The 23,462-nt window shown below is 34.4% G+C and overlaps 1 protein-coding gene across 1 annotated transcript in view; it reads left to right on the top strand.

Moving 5' to 3' along the window:
• The window catches only part of SYCP1 (synaptonemal complex protein 1), a 50,423-nt gene that overhangs the window by 12,998 nt on the left and 13,963 nt on the right, over nucleotides 1–23,462 (top strand). The window contains exons 8-22 of the mRNA XM_036452843.2: nucleotides 735–808; nucleotides 1,814–1,872; nucleotides 3,299–3,368; nucleotides 4,510–4,583; nucleotides 6,584–6,692; nucleotides 10,170–10,264; nucleotides 10,740–10,924; nucleotides 12,128–12,195; nucleotides 12,721–12,782; nucleotides 14,577–14,681; nucleotides 16,563–16,666; nucleotides 18,620–18,737; nucleotides 19,522–19,592; nucleotides 20,685–20,766; nucleotides 22,188–22,250. Of these exons, the coding sequence (XP_036308736.1) occupies nucleotides 735–808; nucleotides 1,814–1,872; nucleotides 3,299–3,368; nucleotides 4,510–4,583; nucleotides 6,584–6,692; nucleotides 10,170–10,264; nucleotides 10,740–10,924; nucleotides 12,128–12,195; nucleotides 12,721–12,782; nucleotides 14,577–14,681; nucleotides 16,563–16,666; nucleotides 18,620–18,737; nucleotides 19,522–19,592; nucleotides 20,685–20,766; nucleotides 22,188–22,250 (1,339 nt within the window). The remainder of the gene's footprint in view (nucleotides 1–734; nucleotides 809–1,813; nucleotides 1,873–3,298; nucleotides 3,369–4,509; nucleotides 4,584–6,583; nucleotides 6,693–10,169; nucleotides 10,265–10,739; nucleotides 10,925–12,127; nucleotides 12,196–12,720; nucleotides 12,783–14,576; nucleotides 14,682–16,562; nucleotides 16,667–18,619; nucleotides 18,738–19,521; nucleotides 19,593–20,684; nucleotides 20,767–22,187; nucleotides 22,251–23,462) is intronic.

The raw sequence follows: 23,462 nt of genomic DNA, 5'->3' as shown, positions 1-23,462 counted from the left end.
CGGGCCTCTAGTATATAATAACATGCTATCTGTAAATAGTGGCAGTTTTACCTGCTCTTTTCCTATTTGGATTCCTTTTATTTCCTTTCCTTGCCAAATTGCTCTGACTAGGACTTCTAATACTGTGTTGAATAAAAGTGGCAAGAGTGGGCATCCCTGTCTTGTTTCTGATAAAAAAGAAAAACTTCAGCTTTTCATCTTGAGTATGATGTTATATATAGGTTGTAATATATGGCCTTTATTATGTTGATGTCCCATTCCCTCTGTACACACTTTCATTGAGAAGCTTTTTTTTAAATCATAAATGAATATTGAATAATTTCTCAACATCTGTTGAGGTGATCAGAGGTATTGTTATTCACAGAATGAATAGCTAGTCAGAATATTAGCTATTTTGTGTTTTTGAAGGTAAGGTAGCTGGAATATTTATGAAAAGTCCAACCCTCTCTTCTGCCCTTCAGTCCCTTAGGCAAACTTAGAACTGTTTACTAAAAGGTTATTGGTAGCTACTTGGGTAGAAACTTGTTAAGGAGTTTATTCCTTTTAGTTTTAAAGGGAGACAGTTTCACTAACAGTACAGTCAGTCCATTTTTTCTTCATATAGTCATTTATGAGAAAATGATATATACAAAATGTTTAAGAATTCCTTTAAAATTGTAAAAATAATGTTTCATAACTTTTTTATATGGTTTTGCTTGTAATCAGATTAAATTTAGCTGTTTCATTTGTTCCAGGAATAATGCTATAAGGCATTTATGCAATTTACTGAAAGAAACCTGTACCAGATCTGCAGAAAAGACAAAAAAGTGTAAATATCTTTCTTGTTCTATGTGATTTTATTAATTATTATTTTAATGTGGGGATTCAGAGTGGAAGAAATAGTCCTTTTACCATTTAGTTTTAGGCTCTTAAGTCAGAGATCAGGTGGTGATTTGAAAAATCTTTTAAACATTATTTAGGTGATCTTTTAAATGAACTAAAGGTTATATCTCAATGTGACAGGAGAGATGGTTTTTTCTTAAAAATTCTTAATACTTGCCTTATTATATGTGTGGCCTATTCTTTCTTTATGACTGTAACTTCCTCTCCTATTTTGGTCCTGTTGAGAACATAGAGTAATTTTCTGAAATTTTCATCTGGATTCTGTAGAGTTCATTTTCAGTGATAGGCATGTTGTTTCCTTTGATAGTATTTTTTCATAGGTATCATATAGTTTTTCTTCCCTTATACATCATAGATAAAGCAAGAACTATCTGTACTAAGTAAACTATGTGATAAACTGAGTTTGATCCTAATTTACCTCCCTTGGTTTAGTGGTTGAATCCTCTTTTCATATTTATAATTGTTGTCAGGTCACTTAGTAGTTTTTAAAGTTTTCACCTTGCACAGTTGTGTCTTCTTTTTATTTTTTATTTTTAAAAATAGATTTTATTGATTTTTTTTTTACAGAGAGGAAGAGAGAGGGATAGAGAGTTAGAAACATCGATGAGAGAGAATCATCGATCAGCTGCCTCTTGCACACCCTGTACTGGGGATGTGCCCGCAACCAAGGTATATGCCTTTGATGGGAATCGAATCCGGGACCTTTCAGTCCGCAGGCCGATGCTCTATCCACTGAGCCAAACTGGTTTCGGCTAAAAAATAGAATTTTTTTTTTGCACAGGAGCATATAAAAGATATAAAAGAGGATTCAACCACTAAACCAAGGGAGGTAAACATTAACACAGAATTTTAATGTTTTCTGAGGCATTTTACTATTATCCACATCATAAGTGTTTTAAAATTAAAATTTAAATATTTTTATTAATAATAGATGAATATGAACGAGAAGAAACTAGGCAAGTTTATGTGGACCTAAATAATAACATTGAGGTAAGTGGTAGTGAAAACTTAATATTTTAAACGAAGTTATTTCTAAGCAAAGTAGAATGATGGCTACAAAGATATAGAAAACTGTTCTTGCCAAATGGATTATTTATTTGTTGACATATGATAATATCACCAATAAAATTCTCCAGGTTCTATATGATGAGTGTTAATATTTGTTACTGGGTAGCATTTGAATTTACATGTTAGTGACACTATTTAACTTAATTTATCAAATATTTATTAATTCTGTGTCAGACACTAGCACATTGTAACACAAAATCATTAATTTGAAAAACATAGTAGTTTAATGTATCTGGTTCTTGCTTAATCTGTCTTATCTCCTGTCATTCTCCACTTTGCTTCTCTGCTGAAGTCACTCTTTCTTATGTTTCTCAAACTTGCTAAGCTTTTTCTGATCTTGGTTCTTTCAATTTATTCCCTTTGTCTAGAACTTTTGTCTCCAGGATCTTATGCAGACTCATAAGCTTTATTCTTTTTAATTACCTCCTTACCACTTTATCTAAAAGATCTTTCTATTACATTTTCATCTCATTCAACTTTTCTAAAGTGTACTTAGAAATACATGTTAATTATGTGATGTACATATGTCTGTGTGTGTATTCTTTTTTATTCTGGAATATAAGTTGGTTTCAATAGCATAAGGACCTTTTCTTATATTTTAAGTGCCTAACACAGTACCTGGTATATGATAGATACTCAATAACTTTATTAATTGAATAAATCCAGTTTTACAAATCAAGATTTGTTGAATGTTGAATGAACTGAACTCATGTTGCCCGATAATGAATTTGTAATTTGGACTCCTATGGGAGAGATTATGCTTTAGTGGGGAAGACAGATATTAAATAACTAAAGTGAGAGTAAAAGTAAAAATAAAGATAAAATTATAGATTTTAATACTAAGGCTTTTAAGTAAGTGGTAATCATTTTCATTGCTGTTTGATATTATATAACTTGTATGTAGTACCTAGCATCTGAGAAGCTAATACAATAGACACTACATTTAAAAATATATATATATATATATATATATATTTTATTTTTTTACAGAGAGGAAGGGAGAGAGACAGAGAGCTAGAAATGTCAATGAGAGAGAAACATCGATCAGCTGCCCCCTGCATACCCCCTACCGGAGATGTGCCCACAACCAATGTACGTGCCCTTGACTGGAATCGAACATGGGACCTTTCAGTCCGCAGACCGACGCTCTACCACTGAGCCAAACCGGTTTTGGCAATAGACAATACATTTTTACAAATTACTGAATTATTAAAAGTTATAGGGTTTTCATTGTGCAAAGTTGTATAATGACCATATAATAGAAATTTATTAATATTTTTATAGTTTGAAGAAAGCTACTTTAAAAAGTCTTAAGTAGATTTTTAAAAGTTAAAACTTTGTATTTCAGAAAATGGTAATAGCTTTTGAGGATCTTCGTGTGCAAGCTGAGAATTCCAGACTAGAAATGCATTTTAAATGTAGGGATCCTATTTAATTTTTATATTTTTATAAATATAAAAATATTTTCATTAGATTCTGTTTATATTTTTATTACATTGTGTTAATGTGTTAATGTTTTCATACCTTCAACTTGATGCCTAGCTCTTTTAATTTTTGTACTGTATACGATTTTGTAAGCCTCTCAGAATCTTGTGGAATGTGACAGTGAATTGATATATGTTAAAAAATATGTTTTTTGTGCTCGCTTCTGCAGCACATATACTAAAAAATATGTTTTTGGCTTCAAAGTTACATTTTTTCTGAAATAAAACTTACTATGGTTTATATTTAATTTTTAGAAGTGTGATTTGGTCTTATTTTTACATTTCTTGGTGAAGTTGCATATAAAAATAACTATGTATTTAAAATTTGTTATAAGGAACTTTTATATATGTGCTATATAAAAGTAGAATTTTTAATTTTTATTTTTTTATTGATTTTTTTTTTTTACAGAGAGGAAGAGAGTGGGATAGTTAGAAACATCAATGAGAGAGAATCATTGATCAGCTGCCTCCTGCACACCCCCTACTGGGGATGTGCCCGCAACCAAGGTACATGCCCTTGACCAGAATCGAACCTGGGATCTTTCAGTCCGCAGGCTGATGCTGTATCCACTGAGCCAAACCGGTTTCGGCTAAAAGTAGAATTTTTTAAAGTTATTGTTACTTTGCTATTAAATTCCCTATTTTACTAAAATTACCAAGAAAACAGTTTTTGCTTGCTAGAAACATTTGGGGTTTGATATCTAGCTAAGTAGGTTTCAAAAACTTAAGTTTTGTTTGTTATACAATTATATTAATACTAGAGGCCCAGTACATGAAATTTGTGCATGGGTAGAGTGTGGCAGTCCCTCAGCCTGGCCTGCACCCTCTTGAAATCCAGGACTCCTGGCCCCTAACCACTATATCTGCCTGCCTGATTGCCCCTAACCACTCTTCCTGCTTGCCTGATTGACCCTAACCACTCTGTCTGCCTGCCTGACTGCCCCTAACTGCTCTCTGGGGGGCTGCCGGCTGGGGTGACGTGCCATGGTTGTTCTTGTCTCTGGTCATTATGCTGTTTCAGTTGCTGGGCTTTTATTATATAGGATGTTAAAATATATTTGTTTTACTTTTAAAGTAAAGGAAGATTATGAAAAAATCCAGCACCTTGAAGAAGAATATAAGAAGGAAGTAAATGACAAGGAAAAGCAGGTATGTTTTTAAAATTAACTTTCTGTATACTTTGTATTTGCTAATTTATAAAATATTTAAAATTCAAAAAGAAACATATATTTGCTGACTACATGATAGATTTCTATTAGATAATTTTAATATTATATTTATTTATTTTATTTATTTATTTATTTATTTATTTATTTTAAATATATTTTATTGATTTTGTACAGAGAGGAAGGGAGAGAGATAGCAAGTTAGAAACATCGATGAGAGAGAGTCATCGATCAGCTGCCTCTTGCACACCCCTACTGGGGATGTGCCCGCAACCAAGGTACATGCCCTTGACCGGAATCGAACCCGGGACCCTTCAGTCCCCAAGCCAACGCTCTATCCACTGAGCCAAACTGGTTTCGGCTTTAATATTATATATATTTAAATATTCAGCCTTTTTCCTAGTGGAATTAATTTCCATTGACTCAAATATGCACATGTGATGAATGCTAGTCCTTTTAAAAACTTAATCTTCTACATTATTTATATTAATGAGTAATAGGACATTGCTGGCAACTGCTGGTCTACAATGCTTATTTTCCCATGTTTGCCTAATTAATTTCTATTTGTAATATTCAATTCAGTCTCTCTGAGAAGGATTACTTTTTTATTACATCCCCCAAGATTGATAAAGGTGTTCCTTTCCCAATTCCTATAATCTTTTTGCCCTATGTTATATACTAATATACAAATATGTAAATTAACTGTGCCTCCACTGTGCCACCAGCCAATCAGGAGTGATATGCAAATTAACCCAACAAAGATGTAAGTTTATTTGCATACACAGCCGCTGAGTGACAGCAGAGGGACACTTGTGTCGTTGCCATGGGGACAATGCAGGCATTCTGTCCTACCCCCAGTCTTTCAGGGCCTCTGGGCAGCATGGGGATGTGTGGCCAGAGCTGAAAGAGGAGGCTCTGGGGCCTGAGCTGAAGGGACTGGGCGGGAGTAGAAAGGTGGTGCGGGCAGCTAGGGAAAGGAAAGCTTATTCTAGCATGAATCTTTGTGCATCATGCTTCTAGTTACTAATATCTTCAAGTAGAGTTGGTTTATCTACTAGTCTAGGCTATTGAGTTATTTGAAGGTTAGTTCCTTTATGTCTCTGTACTCAATGCTTATGATTTTTGGAATGGTGAATATATCTATATCTATATATCTATATATCTATATATCTATATATATATATGGCTAGGCGACCGGCTGACCGGTAAGTATGAAATGGACTGATCACCAGGGGGCAGCTACTCAATGCAGGAGTTGCTGATCGATGGCAACTTTGCAGAGTGCCCTCTCACACCGGGACTCCTCAGGGGATATCAGACTGTTGGTTTCGGCCCAATCCCCGCAGGCCAGGCCAAGGGACCTCATCTGCCAGAGGGACCCTGCTCACTCTGCAGATGCCCTTTGAGCCCCAGGCCGCCTCAGGTGCAGCCGGCCAGGAAGAACCCCGAGAGGTTGGCTCCAGGGCGTGCCCAGCCTTTCTTGCCTAGTCCTGCCCCAAGGCTACCTTCTAATTTATTTCCTTTTGATATTCACGAACCCATGCACCAGTTCTCTAGTTTATGGAATAAATGAGCCAAGTAGATTTTATTATATAACCTCCTCAGTAATAAGTTAAAATGCATACTATAATACTGGGTGTGTCATATTATAGTTAGCCTCACCTAATGTCATTAATACGTTCTTGAAACAAAGTATAGTGAAATCAATTTACCATAGGCTAATTGACATAAACAAAAGTTAAGTTCCTACGTCATCTCATCAAAATTATAATGAAACATTGAATGAAACATCATTTTTGAGGACCTGCCATAGTTTCTTCATTCAATAAAGGATTTTTTGGGCAAGCATGTACTAAATACTGGACATAGCCAGATAAAAATATATAAATAAGCACATAAAATAATCATAGGTGATGATAAATGCTAAGGTGTTATATTTTATTTTTCTTATCTATAGTATGTCATTTAAATATTCAATTTTAGGTATCACTGCTATTGATCCAAAACAACGAGAAAGAAAATAAAATAAAAGAGTTAACATTGCTGCTGGAGGAGTCCAGAGATAAAGTGAATCAATTAGAAGAAAAAATAAGTAAGAATTTATATAATAAAATATAACACCGTGTCTTATGTATTCCTCTTTGTTATGCTTTAATTTTTGGCTTTCATTACAGTTTTGCTGTAATGCTTTCTAGTTCTGTAATTCTAAGCCTGAGTGAACCTGCATAAGGAGAGCATAATAGTCACTTAAAGAGCTTTTTCAAAGTACATACACTCCTCTTTTCATTTCATACTCTTATTTAGTTTCAAAAAAGTACTCTATGAAAACAGGGAGCTGTATCTTTTTGTTCACTGATGCATTCCAATAACAATTGATTATTTTAATGTTCTTTATATTTCATCCTGAATTTTTATCCCTTTTTAGGGAAATGGTTTGTTGGATGATATACCTCCCGCATTACACCAGTTTTAATTTTATATATGTCATTTATAGAAGTTTTATTTAGTTTATGGACATCTTCCTTACCTCTGTTCATTTTTAAAGATTCATTGACATAATACTTATTTTTAAAAAACCCATAGTCAGTAATTAGAACATCTGAAATCTTTTCAGGTCCAAGTCTGGCTTTTGTTTATTCTGCTGAATTTGTTTGTAGTGTTTTATTTTCTCTTGTGTTGTTTGATTGTAGGTCCTATAACTTCATCTGTGGAAATTCTTTGGTAACTGGGTTGAAAGTATATTTTTTTTTTTAATTTTTTTTTTAATAAGTTTTTATTGTTCATATTACAAATGTTCCTTCCCCCCCCCCCCCCCCCACCATTGCTCTCCTCCACCAGGTTCCCACCCCACCCTCTGCCCTTTCCCCTCTCCCCATTGTCCTCATCCATAGGTGCACAGTTTATGTTCAGTCTCTTCCCACTCCCCCCTCTCCCCTTTTCCCCAAGAATCATCAGTTCACTCCCCTTCCATACCTCTGATTCTATTATATTCAACAGTTAATATTGTTCATCAGATTTTTTTTAATTTCCTTGGTTTTTAGATTCACTTGTTGATAGTTACGTATTTGTTGTTCATAGTTTTTATCTTTGTTTATTTTCTCTTCTGAAAGAACTCCCTTCAGCAATTCATATAATTCTGGTTTGGCGGTGATGAACTCCTTTAGCTTTTTTTTATTAGTGAAGCTCTTTATCTGGCCTTCGATTCTGAGTGATAGCTTTGCTGGGTAGATTATTTTTGGCTGTAGGTTCTTGCTATTCATCACTTTGAATATTTCTTGCCATTCCCTTCTGGCCTGCATGGTTTCGGTTGAGAAGTCAGCTGACAATCGTATAGGTGTTCCTTTATAGGTTACTACCTTCTTTGCTCTTGCTTCTTTTAATATTCTCTCTTTGTCTTTTGCTCTTGGAATTTTAATAATGATGTGTCTTGGTGTGGTCCTCTTTGGATTCCTTTTGTTTGGAGTTCTGTACGCTTCCTGGACTTGTAAGTCTAATTCTTTTACCAGGTGGGGGAAGTTTTCTGTCACTATTTCTTTCAGTATGTTTTCGATATCTTGCTCTCTCTCATCTTCTGAGACCCCCATAATTCTGATGTTGGTTCGCTTGAAGTTGTCCCAGAGGTTTCTTACATTATCTTCAATTTTCTGGATTCTCTTGCCTTCTAGCTTCTGTGGAGGAGTGTCTTCTGGCTCTTTATGTTCCAAATCTTTGACTTGATTCTTGCGATCATCCCTCCTGTTTTTAGGACTCTGTAAAATATTTTTTATTTCAGACAATGTATTCTTTATTTCTTGTTGATCCCTTATCATTTCTTGTTGACTCCTTATTAATTCTAGTTGATCTCTTTTCATATCCTCATAGGCCTTATCCATCTTTTCTAGGAAATTCTTGAAAAACCTTATAAGCGTAGATTTGAACTCTATATCCAGACGTTTTTTGTCCTCCAATTCTTTCGTTTGTGATCTATTTTGTTGTCTCATTTCGCAGTTACAGATGGGGCGGGGTTTCAGGGTGGAGCCTGCAGCTTTGGCTTCTGTCAGCCCCGCCCTATGCGGGTCCTTCAGTGCTCGCTGCCGGCGCCTCTGAGAGAAAGGTGCCCTCGATTTTCGCCTGCTGCCAAACAGTCTATGCTCTCCCACAATGAGCCCGGAACTGGGGTTCAGTTCAGTTGGAAGTGGAGTTGGAGGTGGCGTTCAGAGCAGTCTGGAGCCCCAGTCTCCTTCCCGTCAGGGCAATCCCCCGGCACAGCCGACCGTCCCTTCTCTGCGCTCAGTGTGCGCGCCTCCGGGACCTCCTTTTGCCTCTCCCCGGGGTTCCGCCTTACAGCCCGGCTCCCTGTGGCTGAGCCTGAGTCCCCGGGGTCCGGCCTAGAACTGGGGTCCAGAGCAGTCGGGGGCCCAGCACAGTCGGAGTTTTATCTCCTTTCCGCTGGGGAACGCCCGCCAGGCACTCGGCCTCCCTCCTCTCAGGTCCGTCCTCTCCGCGCGCCACGTCTCCGTACCTTGGGCTTTTCCAGCTCCTCCGCGCCTCCTTCTGGTTTTCTCCTTGCTTCTCGCTGTAGAATTTCCAGTCAGTCAACCTTCCTGTAGTTCTGGGCAATGTCCGTTTTATATTTTAGTTGTATTTTATTGAAATTGTTGTGTGCGGCTGCGGCTAGGTGTTCACCTGGGCGCAGCCATCTTGGATCTCGGAAGTATATTTTTAAAGAGAAAATTTGCATTTGTAGTTCTGGGATCCTGGGAAAACTTAGGAGCACTTCAAATTAAGTTTTGACTTGGAGCTTTTTAAGACATTCAAACAGCATGCTTTCAGTTTCCACACATATCCAAGGACTAGTTTGTGGTTATAATTTCTCAGAGAAGACATCTGGTTATCAGACTATAATAAATAGAATCACAGTGGACACCATAGCTTGGCTAGCATGGCTTAATGGTTTTTGTTTTTTTTTTCTTTGGGGGGGGGGTGTTAATCCTCACCTGAGAATATTTTTTCATTGATTTTTAGAGAGAGTAGCAGGGAGGGGGGGGGAGAGAGAGAGAGAGAGAGAGAGAGAGACACACAGACAGACACATCAATGTGAGAGAAAGACATCAGTTGGTTGCCTCCTGCATGCCCTTGACCAGTACTAAAAATTGAGCCTACAGCTACGGTATGTGCCCTTGACCGGAATCAAACCCAAGGACCCACTGAGCCAAATCAGCTAGGGCAGTTCTATAATTTTAATAAATATTTGTCCAAATTAATAATCAGTAGTACCTATATGGTCATTTGTAGTGGCTACATATTATACAATTGTATGTATGCATCATTATAATTTAATCTACCTCCTTTTGGATATTTAGATTGTTTTCAATGTTCAGCTATTATTAAAAATGTAGCATCAAAATCTTTATTCACCATTGAGTGCTTGGGAAATAACAATCTTGAAAAGTCAATAAAAGTTGATGATGACCAATACCATCAGTATCTATATTTGCATATTTCTCCCTCATTTTGGGTTATCTAATAGAGAAAAAACAAGTTATTTGTTTTCTATTAAGGACTACTTACTTACAATTTTCTTTTTTAGAATTACAGAATGAAAACTTTAAAGAATCAAATGAGAAGAACGATCATTTAACATCAGAACTAGAAGATTGTAAAATGTCTTTGCAAAGAAGTGTGGTATGATTTAAAAACTGATTGGTGTGATAAGTCTCACACTTATTCATCCGTCAACAAACATTTATGGAATGATAATAATATGTACAAAGACCCAGATCTTCAAATCTGTCACAAAATGCTTATGGTTTAATTAGAGACATTAGTTGAAAGCACTTTAAAATATAACTAAAATACAAGATCATTCATGCTAGGTACCAACAGTGTGATTAAGGCAAAAATTGCTGCGATAGCAGTAAGAATTATAAGAACGCTGCAGGCTGGATGAGCTAGTCTCTGTGGAGAGGATGAGACTTTAGGTGGGCTTTGGAGGAATGGTGAATTGAAATAAGATTAGTAGGTGGGGTAGAGGAGGGGAGCAACAGGATAAGGAGTGACAGCAAATTACAGAAGCTGAGGAGTTCAGCTTTTTTTTTTTTTTTTTTTTTTTTAAAGGGCCTTGGATCATTGCTTTTGTTTTCTGCTTTATTTCATTCAGAGTACTCAAAAGGCTTTGGAGGAAGATTTACAGATAGCAACAACAAAAATACATCAGCTCACTGAAGGAAAAGAAACTCAAATGGAAGAATTTAATAAAGCTAAGGCTGCTAATTCACTTGTGGTTACTGAACTTAAAACTACCATCTGCAACTTGAAAGAGTTACTGGCAACAGAACATCAAAGGTAAAAATATTTCTTATTTATATGAATAAAAAAGTCCTAATATTCAGTGCCATTTTCTATTCATTGTCAACTGACATGTAATTCCTGTAACAATTGTAACCAGTCTTTTTTTTAAAGTATAAACTGGGAATACATTTTAAAAGTTTGCATTGGGTAGGCAGGTATACTAGGAAAAGATAGCAGGTATTTTCTAGGATCGTTTCCATGCATACTTTGCCATAGAGTCAAGCTAAATAGATAAACTGATACGTGCTGATGCAGTTATATGACATATTTAAACTGGGTTATTATTGGTTTCATAGAAATAACTTCTTCTGGGGAAGTGAGGTTTATTTTACTGAGGTCTATAAAATTCTGATTTACAAAATTAGAAATTAACCTGGTACAAAGAATATACTAAAATATTTTTATTAAATCAATGGATTAATGAGTTAATGAATATGATTAATTATAAAATAAGCTATTCATTTGCATTTCATCTGAAATAGTTTGTCTAAAATGTGAGTTAAAAACTTGCTGTTTTTCATTTTATATTAAGGAAAAATTCATATAAAGCAGTGTTATGAGGCCTCAGTAGTTATTTTTGTCTTATTAGAATTATGGTTAATTAGGATGAAAGAAACAAATTTTTCTCTGAAGTCATGGACTGGGCCTAACAGTATTTCTTCTCTACTCCTTGTGTCTTATAAAGGAAGAAAAGCTAGCTTTTCTAGCTCAGCTAATCTTACATTCTTGATGGACCTATCTAGTTGATTTTCAAATTTTAGAACTGTAAGCAATTTTAGATGTCATCTATTCTAATTACCTCAGTTTTATAGATAAGGAAACAGAAAGACAGAGGAATTGAGCAAATTGCACATGTTTTCATAATTATATTGTTCCTGAGGCAGAATTCATTATAGTAGTAGTTATATACTCAATCTCAAAGTTCTAGGATATATTTGATTACCATAAATAATTAAGAGAGATAAATTGTGATCACAAGCTTTTTTGTAGATTAATTAATATACAACTATAAATATAAATATTAGCAATATTTTATTTTGAAGTGTTACGCTGTCCAGCACAGAGTAGGTGCTCAAAAAATGCTATATAATTGAATGAATGAATCTGTGCTAAGATATATTGTACCAATTTTAGTTATTAGATGAAGTCTCAATAAAACAATATTTTACATTGCAAATTAATAATGTATTTTACAAGATTGGAAAAAAGTGAAGACCAATTGAAAATACTTACCATGGAGCTTCAGAAGAAATCAAGTGAACTGGGTAAGATTTAGAGAATTAAATGTATACATGATAATATTAGACAATTCTAAAAACATAAACACTATTTCAGAATAAAATGTAGTTTTTTCTTTGTCATTTACTAATATTCATTATTTGATAATTTTTTTGATTTTTCAGAGATAGAAAAAAAAAAGTAAACCTTAAGAAAGACTATTCAGTTCATTATGTAGTTCAAACCTGACTATTTTGTGTTACAAATTTAAGAGCCATCTCATTGACTAAGTTCAAACTCTTTAAATATTGAGATATAAGCTGTCTTTTCATTGCCCATTTCAATCAGTGTAAACCAAGTTAGTTAAAGTTAATTGTAAATACAAAAACTTTATCAAATAATTTTTAAATTATGTTTAAAAACTTTTTACAGCACACTGCTGGAAAATTGGTGATTTAGTTACATGAATTCATTTCTTAGTTTTCCCCTTTCAAATGGTATTATTCTTGTTTCTCCTTTCCTAGTCTTTTAATCCAGCTTTTAACACATTTATATTCTTTTGCTTGCTTTAGAAGAGATGACTAAGCTTAACAATAACAAAGAAGTAGAACTTGAAGAATTGAAAAAAACCTTGGTAAGTCTTAATATAGAGTAATTACTTTTCAAAACTACCGACTTAGACTCTCACACTATAGATGTTTTATGTTAGTTTTTTTTTTTTCAGATAAACTATTAAAAATGACCTTTGGTTTTAATAAAGACACATTCTTACTTATACTAATATTTATACATTTTGATAACTGTCTTCATGTCTTTAGAGGTTTTTAAACAATTTTTTAATTTATTGACTGAAAGAATGTGACAAGAAGGAAGGGTGAGAGAGAGAGAGAGAGAGAGAGAGAGAGAGAGAGAGAGAGACACTGAGAGACTTGTTGTTCCACTTGTTTATGTATTCCTTGGTTGATTCTTATATGTGCTCTAACTCAGAATGGAACCATGATCTTCTGGTCAATGGGTCCTGCTTAACCACTGAGCCACATTGGACAGACTATTGAACATTTTTGTTTTTGTGTTAACGGGAGTTATTTGCCTGTAGTTTTCTTTGATTGTCTTAGCTTTTGGAATCAGGCTAATGCTGGCCTCATAAAATGAATTGGAAAGCTTTTCTTTCATTTCTATTTTCTAAAGAGATTGTGTAGAATTAGTGTTATTTTTTTCTTTATACATTTCGTAGAATTCTCCAGTGAAATCATCTGGACATAGAAATTCTTTCATTGTTACAGAAATACTCTGGTTACTTGCTTTATCTTGGGTGAATTTTGTAGTTTGTGATTTTTGAGAAATTAATGCATTTCTCTGAAGTTGTCAAGATTTCTGTGCATAGAGTTATTTATAATATTCCCTGTTATCCTTTTAGTAAATTTTTATGCTTTGTGAGCCATTTGGTCTCTTTTGAAGCTATTCAACTTTGCCATTAATAGGGCAAAACAGGCATAGATAATACATAAACAGATTGGCTATATTACAGCAATGCTTTATTAAAAATAGGCAGTGGTGGATTAGGTCTGTGGGCTGTTTGCTGACCCTTGGTTATCTAGCATGATGAATTCAATTCTTGGCATATTACTTAACACATTGCACATTGGTAGTTTTATTGCTAGCTTTACCCAGTGCCCAGATAGTTTTCTATTGAACGAGTACAAAAAACATTTTACAAAGTATCATACTTTAAAAAGATATTAGCTTGTAAGAACATGTAATAAATACTTCAAAATGCAATGGGTATTTAATTTTAAGACGTGCCTTTAACAGTTATGTAAAACACTGTGTGATATGAAAACACAAGAATGCTCGTGATCTGCCTGCATTGTGTTAAGATGGTATATTAACAAAGTGAGCCCATTCTGATGGAATGATGTAATTTAAAACTGTTTCATAGGAAGAATGAAGATATTCTTAAAGATTTTAGAATAGTTAAGAGAAAAGTTAGGGAGTAATGATAACTATCTTCAAATATTTACCAGTTGTCATGTGAAAGAGGAATTAGACTTTTATGTGATCAAAGAAGGCAGAATAATGACTATTGCATGAAAGTTATAGTAAAGCACATTTTTGTGTAATTATAAGGACAAACAGGACTGATAGAATAATGAATGACTAGTAAGTGCTAATAAATTGGAGTGATTTATACATAATTGAGGTTTGACTTCATATGGCCTGTATGATTTTTTTTTTTTAAATAAGAAAATTCCAGGGGTCTGTCCATACTTTGTTTTGGAATTTACTTAATAATGACAAACATTTTCTTTTAAGAAAAATTTTAGCCAAAGGGAAACTCATTATTTCTCCCCAACTTTATTTAGGAAGTTTGATTATTTTGAATATGTGTGTACTTTGATTGTCATGATTTGTTAATATTTTTAAATAGGCAGAAAACCAAAAGCTTTTAGATGAAAAGAAACAATTTGAGAAAATTGTTGAAGAATTAAAAGGAACAGAACAAGAACTAACTGGTCTTCTCCAAACCAGAGAGGTTTGTTTATAAAAGATACATTTTTCTTTCACATATTTTATTAGTAGAGTATAGATTATAGAATATATTATTGTATAGCCATTATCACAAGATTTATTTTTATTTTATTATTTTTAAAAATATATATTTTATTGAATTTTTTTTAGAGAGGAAGTGAGAGGGACAGAGAGTTAGAAACATTGATGAGAGATGAAACATCGATCAGCTGCCTCCTGCACACCCCTCACTGGGGATGTGCCCGCAACCATGGTACATACCCTTGACCAGAATCAAACCTGGGACCCTTCAGTCCACAGGTTGATGCTCTATCCACTGAGCCAAACCAATCAGAGCAAGATTTCCTTTTAAAGTATATGTTCCTGCTACATTTAATATGCTAATGATCAATTTTAAACACATCTAGAAAACTTCCATCTACACTAATAAAAGAGAAATATGCAAATTGACCATACCTCCACAATACCCACCATCTAATCAGGAATGAGTATGCAAATAACCTGACAAAGATGGCAGGTTAATTTGCATACACAGGTACAGAGCAGCTGGGGGTGGGGGAGCTGCTTGTGCACCAGTGCCAAGTGGCCTGGGTCCCAGGGATAGGCCTTGAGAGCCAGGCCGCTCTGAGCCTATAGGCCTGTGCTTAGGCTAGGAGCAGCTGGGGTCCAGGAACACCCCAGCCACACCAGGCCTATGTGCGCAGCTTCGGAGCAGCTGGGAGCGGGGTGGGAACGTCCCTGGAGCCCAGGTGCTCTTAACTGGCGCCCATGCAAGCAGCCGGGGGCGGGACAGGAACATTCCCCCCAGGGAGCAAGCAGACAGCAGGGCCCTGCTTGCCCTGGCCCTGGCAGCGAGGGGCAAGCAGTCCCCTACAGAGAGCAGACACCAGGGCCTGTGGTGGCGTCAAGCAGGCAGGTCTGTAGAGAGCAGAGAACCACGGAGCAGGCCTAAGCCGCCAGTAGGACATCCCTTGAGGGCTCCCAGAATGGAGAGGGTGCATGTTGGGCTGAAGAACACCCCCTCCCCATGCACAAATTTTGTGCTATATATAATGTGGGAGGGAAAGGTCAGTATTTAAGGTATCAATAGTATGTACACAATGCCATGGCTTGTAATTACATTTATTGATACCTTGAGTATTTCTTAATCAATATATTTAAAAGTTAGCCTTTATTAGGTTATTAGTTTACAGTAGTTTTTATAGTGCTCATGTTATAATTTTAGAATGTCATTTATTTGAAAAAGTATGTTTTCTGACCATAACAACATTGTAACTATCTTTTTATAATAATAACAGCTTAGTATTTAAGATGCTGATTTTATTAATGTTTCTTCTTAATATTATAGCATTTAATTAATTTATTTTTTAAAATATTTTTTATTGCTATCAGAGAGGAAGGGGGAGGGGGAGAGAGATAAAAACACCAATGATGAGAGGGAACCATTGATTTGCTGCCTCCTGCATGTCCCCACTGGTGACCAAACCAGCAATCCTGACATGTGCCCTCGACCAGAATCAAACCCTCACCTCCTGGTTTATAGGTTGGTGCTCACGCACTGAGCCATGCTGGCTGGGCTATATAGCATTTTAATTGAAGTTATGTGATAGAGTAAAAGTGACAAAAATATTTTAAAATGTGTAAATATAATTTTACTGGTTGAGCTTCAGAATATCAAGATGAAATTTACTTATATTACATTTGTCATTGCTCATTGCTTTAAATTATAATGGTTATGGCACTGAATCTATTTAAATTTTTAAAATTTGATATATTTTTACCACATTTTTGCTAAATAAATGACCTACTTGCATCGAGTGACCACGTTTTTTAAATGAGAAAATTGTAAAAATATTTGCTATGGTTATACACATTTATTTTTCAGAAAAAAGTACATGATTTGGAAATTCAATTGACTACCATTGCCACAAGTGAACAACAGTATTCAAAACAGGTTCAAGAACTGAAAACTGAGCTTGAAAATGAGAAGTATGCTTTCTATCTGTCTATGAAACAGCTTATTAGGTTTTCTAGTATTTAATATTAAATTAGTGAATCATGCTCAATATTTACTTGAATGAGCTTAAAGTTGTATTTTATTCATAAAGATCAAAATAATTTATCAATTTTATTGCTAAGGGAAGTACATATCATTTACATAAAAAGTTCATCAGAAAGTTAAGTACTGCTTAAGATGAAACATTTCTTAGAGATAGTTGGTTTCTTAGAAAAAAGCATTTTTATTTGGAGTTCTAACTAGTAGTTATTTTGATTGATTTGCTAAATTATCTCATAGGTTTGAATTGATGAAATGCCAGTGAGAAAATACAAATTTATTTCTTACATTGTCCAAATAAATTATAAAATTGAATGATTTATCTACTCAATAAGTTTAATTTTGAGAAAAAGTGAGAGGAAAAATTATTATATTATTATTATTTATAGAGAAGTAAACTCAAGTAGCCAAGCTAGCGGTGAGCATAATTTTTTTTGGTTGCTTCTCAGCTCTACATAAAAATGAGAAGCAAGTAGTTTATTCAGGATCTTCTTTCTTTTCTTTCAGCTCCCATTCCCTCTGGACATATATTCAACAGTGCTTTTTTAGGGGTTCTGGATAAAGTTTATCTAATAACCAAAACCCCTTTTGATAAATAGGCTGATTAGTTATTTATACTTTGGTATAAATTTGTTATCTTCATTTATTTGCTTTTTCAACCTTTCATTTATTAATGAAAACTTTTATCTATTTCTTTAAAATAAATTTTTATTGTTCATATTATTACAAATGTTCCTTTTTTTCCCCCCCCCTCTCACCATTGCTCTCCTCCACAAAGTTCCCACCCCACCCTCTGCCCTTTCCCCACACCCCACTGTTCTCAATATAATAGAATCAGAGGTATGGAAGGGGAGTGAACTGACGATTCTTGGGGAAAAAGGGAGAGGGGGGATGTGGGAAGAGACTGAACATAAACTTTTATCTATTTTTTTGATGAATTTCCATTAAAGTAGTAGGAGATAATAAGTGCTCCTGAAATCATTCCTAGAGCCACACATTCCCCTTCACTTTAAATTGATCCTTGCTGCAACCAATAACAGCAGTAATCTCTCTTCCAAGGCAGAGCATGAGGCCTCCTATTATTAGAGCAGTTTAAGTATTTGCACAAAGGTTAAACCTCGTTTTCTTTATTTTAATTTAAAATGTCATGCCTCATATATTACTTTAATCAACTCATCAGAAGCTTAAAACAGTTTCTAAGAGACAGTCTATTAGAAAGAAAAATACATGAAAAAAATATAGTTTTTAACATTTGTGGAAAAGTAATGGGGGGTAATGGTGTGGGGAGTATGCAGAGAAATATATGATGTCATGAAAAGTTTATAGAATAATTTCAAACATGTAAAAAGTAGGGATGTAATAAACCAGCATGTACCTGTCACCCAGCTTCAGAAATTAAGAAGTGGCCAAACTTACCGTATTTTTCGGACCATAAGACGCTCCGGACCATAAGACACACCAGTTTTTAGAGAAGGGAAATGAAGAAAAAAAGATTCTGAAACAAATAGTGTCCTAAAATATTTTATGTGCATTAAAACCCAACATCACAGTCATAAACACATGTAATCAACCCTGTAAAGTAAACAGCAGCATTTAGAACCATTTTAGAGCCAGGCAAGCACACAGATACCACACAGAGCCGGGCAAGTAAAAAAACTTATTTTTAAAGTATATGTGTAGGCTATATTTGGACCATAAGACGCAGGGACTTTTCCCCCCCCACTTCTGGGGGAAAAAAAGTGCGTCTTATGGTCCGAAAAATATGGTACTTAATTTATAACCATAGGTTATAATCCCTGCTTTCCTCTAAGATTATTATGAAGTAAATTTCACATCATATAATTTTATACTTAAATATTTTGATACGATGTATTTTTAAAAAATAGGCTTAAGAATACTGAACTGACTGCAAGTTGCAACAAACTTTCACTGGAGAATGAAGAACTGGCACAAGAAAGAAGTAAAATGGCCTTAGAACTTAATAAACAGCAAGAAGATATTAATGTGAGTTGAAAAAGAAAGTACCAATGACTTATTTTTCTTACCTGTAAAATTAGGGAGTTAGAATAGATGACCCAAAAATTCATTCACTTTTCAAAGTCTAATTATCTTAGAGGTGATACTTTGTTTTAGAAGAAAAATATACATACTGATTTTACATGGTGATAATGAGCAACAGAATATAGAGGCTACCCAATGATAAAGTTAATTAATTTTAAGCATCAAGATTTATATAAAGTATTCAACAAGTATTAAGTAATTCATATGAGACACTGGAGGGTATGGTCATCCTCTTTAGGAGCTTATAACTCAAGAGAAAAAAAAATGCTCAAATAGCTTAAAAATGCTCAAATAGCTTAAATAAAATAGTATATGCCTTGCTTTTGGGACAAAGTGTTACCTGCATCCATAGGATCACTTCGGCCTTGGTGGAAGAGAAGGCTTCAGAGAAATGCAGCGTTGATTTTAGCCTTAAGATAAGTAATTATGAGTTCAGTAGGTAACAGTGAGTGGAAACACATTCCTAGAAGTCACAGCAATATAAACAAAGGATGTGTCTCAAACTATCATTGGGAAACAGCAAATAACACTTGTTTTGTTAGCTGTTGAATAGAGATTGTTAAGGAAATGAAGTTTGGAAAAGTAGTGTGGAACTGTACAAGTTGGCCCATTCTCTTGATTTATATATAACTAAATGAATTTTATTCTGATAAAGGTCTTAAATATTAGTTTCAATTTTGTTTTTGTTGCAACAGGATAAATAATATGAATAATATTATTTCTTTAGAATAGCAAAAAGCAAGAAGAAAGGACATTGAAACAAATAGAAAATCTGGAAGAAACAGAAACTCAATTAAGGCAAGACTAATGAGTTGATGGCCTCTTTTGTCTGGCAAAGATTTTAGTATTCTTTTCTATTAATTTATTATAGTTAATTTAGATTAAACTTATGTTGAATATAATATAAAGTAAAAATGAGACTTAAATTACTGCTTTGGAATTCTTAAAAATAATGTTGTAATAATGTCTTTTATATTCAGTGTTGAAATAGTGAGATTAGATACATTAATTTTAAGAGCATCATAGCTTTCCAATATGTATTATTTATTAACTAAGAATATACATTAATCATGCCAGAAAATTTAGAAGAGAAATAAAAAATATTATTTTAAGCATTAGCCATGTTTCTAGGCATTTTCCCAATCGTCTATTGTAATGCCTAGATCCCAGATAATCAAGTGGATATGACATTTTTTACTTTTATTCTTTTATATTTTTGGATATTTATATTTTACAGTTTTTCACTATCATAAGTAATACTGTAGTAAACATCTTAGCAAATATAGATCTTTTTCTTATTTTGAATTTGATAGGATAAATTTCAAGTTAAGTAGAATTTATTGAGTCAGAGGAATAATTATTTCAATGAAGAATAAAATTGAGCAAAACTATCTTTCTTGCCTTTGTCTCTGCTATATAGTTTCTCTCCCCAGAGGTATCACTCTTACCTGTGTATGTTTCTAGAGATACTCTGTTACATATATAAGGTTATATGTGTATGCAGATTTTTCAGTCATGTAGTTTTTCATTAAAATCACTTGTATTTATGTATCTAATTTATTTTAATAAAATTATGACTATGTCTTAGAATAATGATTAATTTATGACAGTAAAGTGAAATTTTGACTTAAATTAGGACAAGCATTTCTTTCCAGGAGTTTTTTTTAAATAGAAAAGTAACTATAAGTGTGCAGATAATTAATTTAAAAATAAATGTGTAATTTAAATATGAGAGTGAATTGTGCCAAATTAGTATTAAGGCATGAAAAGCTACCCAGCAAAATGAAAATATAAACCAATAAAGTTAAAGTTAATCATTTTAGAATTCAGAAAGGGAATAAAATGAAAATATAAGTTTTATCTCATTGCCACGCTTCTATTTCTTTTAAGGAATGAACTGGAATCTGTGAGAGAAGAACTAAAGCAGAAAGGAGATGAAGCTAAATGTAAATTGGACAAGAGTGAGGAAAATGTATGTTATATTTTATAATAAATCATATCACAGAATTTCCAATCATAAAAGCAATACCACATATTTAAAAAATTAATGATGTATACTGTTGAATAAATAACTAGTTAACTAGGGACTTTTATAGGCTATTGAAATTTAAAATATAGGGCAAAATTTGCTTATTTTGCATAGTTTATATCTAGAAGAAAGAGTAGTATACTTCTAAATTTCTTTTATAAATGCTCAATATTTAATGTTGATTTACATTTTTAGGCTAAATAAATGGCTTATGCTTTAGTTAACACATGTGTCAAACACAAGACCCGCGGGCCAAATCTGTCCCGCCAGGCCTTGCAATGTGGCCCGCACCGCGCTGTCATCACTGCACTCCGCTGCGTTTCCATCACAATGACAGTTTATGACTGTTCAGTAAACCATTCGGCCTGCAATTTAGGCTGGATTTTAGATTTTGGCCCCTTCTCTGATTGAGTTCGACACCCGTACTTTAGTATATAGAATATACTGATAAACTGAGTAATAAGTTCATTTTGTGCTTTGGTGGATATGATTTAATAAGTTGAGATAGGAACAAGGTCTTTAGAAAAGAATGTTATGAAAGTGGAATAGTACTAAGTATGTGACAAGATAATAGTATATAACATATATAGTGGAGAAAATTGTGCAAAAATAGATCAAACTAGATTGTAAAGGCCTTAACTGTTTTTTTTCATTCATTCAACAAATATTATTGACTACTTACTATGGGCTAGGAACTGTTCTGGGTGCTGACTTTAAATTTTATTTGTTTTGGTAGACAATGGTGATCCAATTATTTTTTTATTTCAGGAAATATTTTAATTTGTAAGAATGGAATAGGACATCCTTCTAGGGGTCCCAGGTTGGAGAGGGTGCAGGATGGGCTGAGGGACACCCCTTCTCCTGTGCATGAATTTGGTGCACCAGGCCTCTAGTTAATATATAAACATGAACACAAAGACACGAAGACAGTTTTTAAAAGAAAGGATACTGAAATAATCTGGGAGTGCTGATAAATTTTTGTTTGTGGTTCTTAATCCTCACCTAAGGATATAATTTTTTTAAAAAGAGAATGGAAGGGAGGGAGAGAGACAGAGAGAGACAAACATTGATTTGAGAGAGATACATTGATTGATTGCCTCCCACATGTACCCCCACCAGGGCCAGGGATCCAGCCTGCAACCAAGGTATGTGCCTTTGACTGGAATCCAGCCCAGGACCCTTCAGTCTGCCAGTCTGAGTGAGGGCTGATGCTCTGTGCATTGAGCAAAACCAGCTAGGGCCTGATAAATATTTTTGTAAAAACAAAAGGTTGAGTTTTATAATTCTATTTCTAAAAGATACTTGTAGAAGAAAATAGTAATTCTATTAACATTTTAAATCTGATGTCAAATACTATTTTTTAGGTTCGAAGCCTTGAATGTGAAGTTTTAAAAAAAGATAAACAAATGAAGATATTAGAAAACAAGGTAGTATCAAATTGCAACAGGTTTGGAAGTAGAGACTTTGTAACAAAGTATGAATAGATTCTTTAGGGCCAACCTTTACACTTTTGTTAATTCTCACCTGAGGATATATTTTAAGGGAGAATGGAAGAGAGAGAAACATGGATGTGAGAGAAGCACATTGATCGGTTGCCTCCTGAGTGCACCCCAACCAGGGCCCAGGCTGGGAGGTACGTGCCCTGACTAGAATCAAAACCATGTCCCTTTGGTTCACAGGCTGATGCTCTATCCACTGAGCCAAACTGGCTAGGACTAGCCTTTACACTTTCAGCAGTCCTTATATAAATCTCAATTCTCCTTTGAACGCTTTGAGGAGTAATGTAGAATTTTTATTGTAGGTCTTTGAAGTGGCTCTGGGTTCAGGATTTTTTTGCACAGTGATTTAAAGAACAAAGTTTTATTGAATTCCTCATAGATATCTCTTCCCTTTTGCAAAATTTCATACTCTGTGCAGCTGCATTTGTTGTGGATATCTTTAGTGTGACAGGATTTTTTTTTTTTTTAAATCATTCTTAGACATCTTTTCCATCACTCTAGAGAACTGCAGAAAAATTTCTGCTTCATTTATGTGAAGTGTTCTTGCTGGCTGCCTATTCCAATTCACTTTTCCCTTCTCTGTACCTCACTCCACCTGGGTCCTAAACCTGACTTTCTATGCACATGTGTCAAACACAAGGCCCGCGGGCCAAATCCGTCCCGCCAGGCCTTGCAATGTGGCCCGCACCGCGCTGTCATCACTGCACTCCGCTGCGTTTCCATCACAATGACAGTTTATGACTGTTCAGTAAACCATTTGGCCCGCGATTTAGGCTGGATTTTAGATTTTGGCCCCTTCTCTGATTGAGTTCGACACCCCTAATAGTAGTCCTCTGGAAAGTATAGTTCACTTTCTGTAGTTTTGGCCTCTAATAACACCAATTTTTTTTTCCTACCTAGAATTCTGATGATTAAAATTATTACTCTGCATAAGAGTTATTTTACTTAAAAATTAACTGTGATAGTTTAATACCTTTTCAAGATTTCTGGGCATTCCACCAAACGTATTTATTTTAATTAGTCCTACATTTTGAGATTATTTAAATTTAAAAGGTTTGAAAATTTGAGTTACTTTAATTTTCATTAGCTTATTCAGAAAGAAGGGAGAGTGAGATGGGACAGTGAGTGTTGTAAGAAAAA

This window comes from Pipistrellus kuhlii, unplaced genomic scaffold (assembly GCF_014108245.1).
Source record: "Pipistrellus kuhlii isolate mPipKuh1 unplaced genomic scaffold, mPipKuh1.p scaffold_m20_p_24, whole genome shotgun sequence".
In the NCBI taxonomy this organism is placed as follows: domain Eukaryota; kingdom Metazoa; phylum Chordata; class Mammalia; order Chiroptera; family Vespertilionidae; genus Pipistrellus; species Pipistrellus kuhlii.
The sequence above is the reverse complement of the archived record's forward strand: the minus strand, read 5'-3'. Positions and strand labels throughout refer to the sequence as shown.